A 9,188-nucleotide genomic window follows, 5' to 3' on the forward strand; every position below is an offset into this window, starting at 1 on the left:
AGATTTTATTTCGTGGTATCTTTAGCTAGCTAATGTTCTTTCTTAGGTAACATGGGTTTGTGTACGTAGAAAATACAAAGTGTGTCAATGTGTTGAGCTCTGACTGAGTCACACAACTGAAACACAACTTGAATACTTGATATTACCCATGATCCTCTGCTTCCTGACCCTGAAGAGCTGCTGCTGTAACAAATCCACCAAACTCTGTTCATGATTCTTCATGTTTTAACAGTTTCCTGCTGAATATTGGAGATAAACTCTGGTTTTTAATAACTTCAGAGTGTTTTTAACTGATCTCAGTTCAGCTTCACTCTTCAACTGGAGCTGGTTGTGACAGTTGAAGCTGACTCTCAGTCAGTTCTTCTCACAGGAGATGGAACCCACTCAGCAGAGTCACAGAGAACAGACGCTCAGGGAGAGAAGGAGGAAACTTTCTCATGTTCACACTCACTTTCATCAAATTGATGATTTAAGGTTAAAAATGAGCAAAGTGTTGTGTTGTGCCATAATGCATCAAACGTGATACCATAAAATGGTGTGCCTTTCGGCATTCAATAAATTTGGTTATCAAGATAAAATATTAGATATTAATATTTTATTATTAATATTAAATAATAACTTTAATTGATTAAAGTTACCTTGGGGCACCACCCTTCAAAGGAAGGGAAAAGATAGCCAATTTATTGATTAAGTCTCATAAAAGTACTAACTACAAATTTGGAACTCTGATTAACAATTAAATTAATAACTATAATCAAAATTACCATATAGATAGTTAGCTAAGTTGAAGGATATGGAGTTCTTGACAGTGTAGAGGTTGGCGAAATTCACTTATGCAACATTAATGAAAAAACATTTGTGAAAGAAAAACATTTATTATGAATATAATAAAGTATAAAAACACAAATTACTAACGGTCTAATTGCTAAACAAAGATAGGTATGTGTGTATACATGTGTGTGTGTGTGTGTGTCTGTGTGAGTCAGCGTGCTTTCAAGATGGTCGCTGGCCAAAGAGATAACACCCTTCCCCCCCCCTATTGGAATGTTTATGACCTGTAGAGATAATGAGGTGAAGAGTTATGCGTGTGTCTGTGTGTCTGTGTGTGTCTGTGTGTGTGTGTGTCTGTGTGTCGGTGCCAAATTAGAGGAAGTTACTAGATTGGATGCAACGAAAGACTGTGAAGAGCATAACAGACTAACATTACTTTCTCAATAACTTGTACCCAAAATATCACAACACCACAAATCAAACTTATAAACCTCACACAGAATCGAATAAACAGTCTTGCTTAGCCTAGTATAATTATTAAGCCCAGTTGTGTTACCCGTCCGTGGAAAGGGGAAAAAGGAAGTTGCTGTGCAGTTCGCAGTTTTGTGTCGTCTTGCTGGTCTCGGTTGAGCTGTGTAGCTCAGTTGCTGGTTGAAGTTTTCAAGCAGGACATCGAGTCGCTGCTCGGACGTTGGTAGAGCTTGGAGGGCGAGGAGGTTTCCTTGGTGAGATGAGCTGGAAGCTGCACCTTTGTGCTTCTCTCGAAGAGTTGGATGGGAAGAGAAGATGTGAGCTGGAGAAGAGGCTCCACAGCCTTCCCTCCTGTGGAAGGATCGCAGGAAGAGGCTCGACAGCCTTCTCTCCTTGGAGGGAGTGTAGAAAGAGACGGAAGAGTTGGATCAACCTGGCTTTATATTGGCCCGGTGACCTCACAGGTCATGGGGTCCAGAGTGACCAATGGGAGTTGAAACCTGTGTCCCTGGGGGGGTTTCACCCTCTGTGCCCCCTGGGAGACTGAGTCTTGGAGGAACATGCGGCTTCAGGCTCTTGACTGAACATGTAGGCCGAAGTGTGGTTTCACAAAGAACCATGGCCCAACAGTTGCTTTAAAGAAACTCCAGAACTCTTGGACAGGTAATGTTTTGGGACTGCACTGTGTTTAGCTCTTGTTACCTTGCTCTAAGCTAAATGTGATTTAGTGATGTATAGATATAAAAAGTCTAGTAATTTTAATCTATTTTTATCTTAACTAAAAACTCAAGATAGCACGACATTCACATTCTCAGCTCAAATGTTTGCAAACTTCAGACACAAGCTCACGACCTTGTATCTCAACAGAATCGTCCTCTTGTTCGCGGGATCACTCGGACTCAAGCTAAATGAATTCATCATGACTGACAACAAAACCTTCTACCTGGTCAATGGGATAAAGAAACGGACGTTTGAAGTGAAAAGAGAGCCTGACATCCTGGGGTATAACCTGGAGGGTGACGAGAAAGGGAAGTCGGCCGACCAGCTGCTACAACAAGCTTTGGAGAAGGTGTGGAAGCATCATGTGTTCTTTCATATACAGTAAATACCAAAGTATGAGATGAAAGATTGTCTTACATATGTATTTATACATTTTGTCTTAATTGATGCATTGAACACGATATCTCGATCGTGCCTTGAGGGAATTTCCTCAAATTTGGTACAAAGATTCCCTTGGACTTAAGGATGAACTGATTCGATTTTGGTGGTGAAAGGTCAAAGGTCAAGGTCACAGTGGCCTCACAAAGAATGTCTGTTTTTCTTGAAATTGATATCTTAAGACTGCTTGAAGGAATTTCTTCAACTTTTATCAGTTGTTGGACTCAAAGATAAATTGATTATATTTCCGTTGTCATAGGTCAGAGGTCACAGTGACCTTTATATGAATCTGGAAAAAGGTATGTAGAAATATGTACACATGAAATGCACTAGTTGGCGGAGGCATACAACCGCATTGCAGTAATTGTAGTTGTAAGTTATATTTTCCTCTTTATCTTTGCATCGTCTGTACAGTTACACCAAAATATTTAGGTACACGATCCTTAGCTTTAAATTGCTTGCTGCTAAAATACAAACAAGAAATGTTTTTTTCCTTCTCTTTGAAGGTACTTTGAAATAACTGGTGGGTCGGACCTTCTCCCAGAAGCCTTTCGCAGTGTACTTAATGCCCCGATATGCCTGAACTCCAAGGTGAAGCGTATCAGTCAGTCAGAGACAGGTGTCGTCATATCGTACCAGAAAGACCAGGAGTCCTCTCTGACAGACCTTGAGGCTGACGCCGTCCTGGTAACCACCACAACCAAAGCAGCCCTGTTCATTGACTTTGAGCCACCTCTCCCCATTAAAAAGATGGAGGCCCTGAGGGCGGTCCACTATGACAGCTCCACAAAAATCGTCCTCACCTTCAGTGAGAAGTTCTGGGAGAGGGACGGCATCAGAGGAGGGAAGAGCATCACCGACAGGCCCTCTCGTTTTATCTACTATCCCAGCCACAGTTTCAAAAACGAGAACATCGGCGTCCTCCTGGCTTCCTACACCTGGGGTGACGAGTCGCTTCTCTTCCTGGGAGCGAGTGACGAAGACCTGAAAGAGCTGGTTCTGAGAGATTTAGCTGCGATCCACAGCGAGGACGTCCGGTCTCTCTGCACAGGGGTGGTGGTGAAGAAGTGGAGCTTGGATCCCTACAGCCTGGGCGCCTTCGCTCTCTTCACACCCTACCAACACCTGGAGTACTCTAAGGAGCTCTTTAAACGTGAAGGCAGGCTGCACTTTGCTGGTGAACACACAGGCTTCCCTCACGCCTGGATCGACACAGCTATGAAAACTGCAATCAGAGCTGCGACTAACATCAACAAGGCGCTGCTTGATGTCTCCACCTAAACAAGAGACGATCTCTGAGCCGTTACATCTGAATAAATCTGTATCATTGTGGTGAAAAGAAAAAGCCAAAGACTGGTGCACCCAATGATTACTTTTTATTGTTGATCCATCCACAGATTTTCACAAATTGTGCCAAAAATAGTAGAAAATGCTCATCACAACTTTGAAAAGCCCAAAATCTAAACAGTCCAAAATTCAATAGTATTTTGTAACATTACTTTACTTTGTTTGTATTTACTTTTACTCACGTGTGATCAGTTACAAAGCTTTGTGTGTTGGCTCTATCAGGATGTTTAAAGATACAGAACTATTAAATACATTTATTGAGCTTTAAACTAAATTATATGACTGTTCTTTGATTTTCAAACAAATTGAATGTAAACAACATGGAAACCACCCACTTTTAACACCCTAGCAACCACCTAGCAACCACTTTTAACACCCTAGCAACCACCTAGCAACCACTTTTAACACCCTAGCAACCACATAGAACACCACAAGGACTACATAGTACAACAGGGCCTAAAACATTCCTAAAACAGCCTAAAACCTAAAACATTCAGATAAATCCTCTAAATAACAATCTGCCCATTGAAGTAGATAGAAGTCATATCTGTAGAGACAAAAACAACTACTTAAAACTACGATAAAACATCTGTCGAACCTAAACTTAGCTAACCTTATTATCGGCTCTGCCTACAACATGCTAACTTCCCTGCCCTGTGCAGAAACAGCAGAGGCAGAACCAGACTGCCGGGCAGAGTCAACCAGATTCCAGAATTCAGCAACACACACAAATCTCTACGCAGGAACACCATATTTGCTAAGGTGAACGACATGAAAAATCCAACAAATCTGGACAACAGTGCTCCAAATATAGCCATGATGATGCGGAAAGCTCTCTGCTTTGATTGGTCAACCCCATCCCTGCCTCCACCCACCTCCCCAGGCCTGGGGCGAATCAGAACATGGAGAACAGAAAGATTTCAGAATAACACCAAGATTATGGAAAAGCCCAGGATGCAGAGAAACAAGACCGTTGGAACACTATGGCAGCAAATGGCTCTTACAGCAATCCAGAGTGAGCACAGCAGCCAAACACAACCAATGCTAATTATTCTGATCTTGGTTTCCTTCAGGCGCAAGTAGGTGATGGGGTGAACTACAGCCAGGTAGTGCTCCACACAGACAAGGCAGTGAAATAAGCTCTGTCCAGGGAAGACAAAATAGAATGCTAGAGTCCCCAACCTCAGCATCTTACTAGAGTCTGCGTAGATTCCATAACTGTAGAAGAATAATCCGAAGAGACCAACAAGCTCCATCGCGACCATGTTGTAGGTGAAGAGGTCAGATTGACTTGTTGATCTTCCTCCCTGAACGGAGCGCTGACACCTCCATTGCTGGACCCCCGTGTAGAGAACCAGGATGTAGAGAGGGAGGAGGAGGAGGATGTTGGCGGAGGTGAAGCATATGAATGTGACATTGCCTGTGTTGGCAAATTGACAAAAAATGTTGAGAGGATGTAGGGAGGAGTTGGAGGAGGAGACGGGAGCAGCACCAAAGGTAACTTTGAGAGAAGAGATGACAGTCATGGCCTGTGAAGGAAGACAAGAAAAAGAGGCTGGGACGTGGAGGTGTGGAGAAAGAGGAAAGCCGTACTTTTACACACGTTTCCACAAATCATGAGAATAATAAAAAATGAGCAAAATACAGAAATCATTATTTTGTTGAATTAGCGTTTGCTGGTGAAGTTTTCCCAAAACACATATTGTTTCTGTTGAAATCATCAAATGAGCTTTGACACTGTGATTCGCTGCCGACCTAAAAACAGTTAATTTTACAATGTTGTAGCTCATGTTCAAATATATTATATGAACATTTTCTCAATCTCTTGACAGTGAAGTTAAATTGTTTTGTGTCTCGAACATCTGCAGTTGTGTTACCGACTCGTGATTGTTTGAGCGCTTGTATCAGCGGGACCCCTCCCCCGATCGATTCTGCCCTGGCTCTAAATGACATTGTTGGTGTGAAACAGCAGCGTTTTGTTCCGAAGATATTTATTACTATTTACTACTATTGGTATTTCTGGAAAGTGGGAGGAAGTAGATCTTTATATACAGTCTCTGATGTAACTACATAAATAACCTTGAATGATTCAGTGTGATAGCTTCAGACTGAATCCAGCAGATTAGGTCAAACGCATTTGTTAGATATAACTAATAATAAATAATATGAAAATAATGATCAGCGAACAGAATCCAGTAATCTTCATGGTATGAACATCTGCAATCACACTTCTAACACAACAACTCAACACTAACACACGACTCAATCTTTGGTAAATAAGACCAGTTTCACTACTGAATAAAGTTATTCACATACTATATTTAGAGTAGTAGGAGTAGTTGTAATGTATTAAATATAAAAGAGGCAAACCTGATGGATCGTATTTCCTTGTGATTTATTTCCCTAACCTGCGTCACACTGTCAGACACAGGTGTCCTGTCCAGATACACCTTGATGATATAAGTGGTTCTTGTGTACGTGTGGAAAATAAACACGACTTTGCCTTTTTTGCATGTGGGAAAACCAGTAATGATCCTGGTCTTCTTCCCTCATTCCCATTTGAATGTGGCGTGGAGGGGGGGGCAGCTTGTCAACACATGAGCAATCATACGCCAAACGTCCACAAACCTCAAATGATGGGCTCTCGTTAAGGAAGTGACGCTTTTATTTCCATGTTGAGTGTTTGTGAATATTGAAGAGATCGTCCATAACAGTGAACAGACATGACAGATAGTAAATACAGAGAGAGGAAGAGCAGGCAAAGTGAGGCTGTAACAGACTGAACGCTGCTTTAAGAGCTGTTTTCTAAAATACTACACATCCATTTGAGGAGAAAAGTAAAACTGGCGTACAATGTTTTTTATGTCATGGTCCAAACCGACAATGACACACATAAGTCACACTTAAACACTTATAATGATAAATTGCATGTTTTGTTGTATTGATTGTTTCTTGAACATTTTCCAAATGGTGACAAGTTCCCTCAAATGGACGAGTAATCTGCAAATTAGCAATTTATTTGATCCTTTTTTATTAATGATCCGAATTACTCAAGGCAATCGTATGAACTTTCAAACAACATTCATTTACTTCTACGGCTGAATATCCAGCAAAAAAAAAACCTGGTCGGATTTTGAAACTCAAAAACCTGTTGAGCAAAAAAAGACTTTGTCCCCTCAAATAAAGTTATTCAATGTAATGACAATTGTTAAATATGCACATGTCACAGTTTCTAAGCCATTTTGTTTAAGTTAGCTGAGACACTAGGTACGAGCCTTGTTAGCATTCAGCATTACACGTTAGCTTGTATCTAGCTGCATACTTTCTTAGAAAATGAACCTCGTGACCTCATCAGCAATAACAGTAGCTCTGTGTTTTCAAATTTGGTCAATGAAATGTATTTTTAGCCACCGCAACTTATTAGCTTTGTGCTAAGAAAGTCCAATGGGTTTGATAAGAAATGCTATGCTAACGAGCTGCTTTTTCTAACTGGATAGCTGGAGTGCTTTCCCTCCGCAACATGACAACTTCCTTTTGACAAAAAATAGAAGTAAAACTTTTAACACTGATTTGTCCACAAACAACAACAAAAAAGGAGCAAATGCCAACAATCATATATGATTCAACATAACAGATTAAATATGTATAAAAGCAAAAGATACAATGGGCACTTAAGAACTTCAATGCACATGGTGAAACACAATCAGATGGCAAGATAGAAAGATTCAAATACCTAATAAGACGAACAATAAACAAATCAATACAAATGCCTCTGTGAACAAAGTGTATTCACATTATTGATTATTCTTTTTGTCTTATTTACTGCTTCAATAAAGACATCATCCTGTAAACAATTGACCACAAGGTGTTCCTCTGCCACGAGCATCTGTTAGTTCAACAAAGACGTTCGTCACTTTTCACTTTTCGTCAGTTTTTCCAGTATTTTCAGTGTTGTCGGTCAAACTGTCGAGCTGTGAGTAACTTAAATGCTTTTCTTGAAGATTCAATAATTGACATAAATGCTTTGCACTATTACGATGTAGCATTTTCCAAAAGTAACGAGTAAATGCTTTGCAATCGTCCTTTACTGTAGTTAACATTACTGTAAATCGGCTTAGGTGAAGGTGAGCTGTTTGTAAAATGGGAGCTGATGGTTAAAATCGGGTATGTCTGATGTCGACAGTCACGTAAAGGCATGCTTCTAGAACACTGAGGGACTTTTTTTATGGCTGATGACGGACCATGTGGAATTGTACAAGCAGGCAACAGCACAATTCTTAATGCATTCTAGAGTCATGGGGGGGGGGGGGGGGGGGGGGGGTTCTCTCTCCCCCAGCGAGCAGAAATGAGTGTGTAACACTGTTGCTGATTCCAAATATGCAGATTACTTTTACATTTTACATGATATTTTTAAATGAAATCTCACAAATATATAGGATAGATTTATAGATTTTTTTTCCCCTTCTTCCTTGTGACAGATTTCTAAGGAAAAATATAATAACACTCAAAGCAAGCAAAGGTAGACAATGGTGCTTGTCAATCAACCCATTCAAACAATCAAAGTCAGAGTCAAGCAATCATTTCTAATTATGAATCTATTGCCTACGACTTGTAAAGAATTCTAGCATATGGCAAAAAAGAAACATTCCATATTCAGACAATCCTAATGTACAAACAAGGAGCAGCAGATTAAAAGTGGCCCATGTCTTGGTTTCTTGATTTCTTCATGACTATCTCAGAGGGAGAACATTTTAATTCTATAATACAGTGAAAGACAAAGGGAATTCTTCTGGCTGCCCTTTAACTAATTAACCTGGGAATTTCACAGAACAACTATGATCTGAAGAAGCTGTTTAAAATCCCATAAGTGCTTTGATCCAATGTATCCTAACAAGCTTGAGGGCTGCATCCATACTAATACATTTTGTTTAAATAAAAGGTTCTCCATCCTAGTTTTAGCTCCGTAACAGAAATAATCTCTGACCACCTGAAAACACACATCACATGACCGTTCACGTACACTGGTCATGTGGTGTAAACAGGAAGTAGATGGTCTCCTCTGCAGTTGGTTGCTTAGTAACAGAAACTCCTCTGAAGGAGGAACAGTGAAGGTGAAGAGTCAGAGCAGGGATTTCTTTTCTCTGAGCGACGACGAGGTGGAACTGTTACTGACAGGAAGTGTTAGCGACGCTTTGTGTTCACCGCTGGTAGTCGAGTCATGTGACTGATGAGAACCAATCAGGAAATGAACGTGGGCGTCTGCGTCATCGTTTACAAAAGTCTCAGTTTCTGTTCGTCCAGACTAAAACACAACCCCAGAGTTTTCAACCTAAATCGAGACCATCAGCTTTTACAATCTTCTACGTTTTAGGCTCTCGAAAACTCCTGAGTAATGTGGACGCCAGACGTAGCCATAGCAACAATGCTAAGTTGTAAAACTA

At 40.7% G+C, this 9,188-nt stretch overlaps 1 protein-coding gene across 1 annotated transcript in view; it reads left to right on the forward strand.

Moving 5' to 3' along the window:
- LOC117752194 (L-amino-acid oxidase-like) overlaps positions 1 to 3,746 on the forward strand; it is a 6,575-nt gene extending 2,829 nt beyond the window's left edge. The window contains exons 5-6 of the mRNA XM_034569388.1: positions 2,110 to 2,343; positions 2,907 to 3,746. Of these exons, the coding sequence (XP_034425279.1) occupies positions 2,110 to 2,343; positions 2,907 to 3,681 (1,009 nt within the window). The 3' untranslated portion in view covers positions 3,682 to 3,746. The remainder of the gene's footprint in view (positions 1 to 2,109; positions 2,344 to 2,906) is intronic.
- The last annotated feature ends 5,442 nt before the right edge of the window (positions 3,747 to 9,188 follow it).

The sequence above is a fragment of the Hippoglossus hippoglossus genome, chromosome 18 (assembly GCF_009819705.1).
Source record: "Hippoglossus hippoglossus isolate fHipHip1 chromosome 18, fHipHip1.pri, whole genome shotgun sequence".
Lineage (NCBI taxonomy): Eukaryota > Metazoa > Chordata > Actinopteri > Pleuronectiformes > Pleuronectidae > Hippoglossus > Hippoglossus hippoglossus.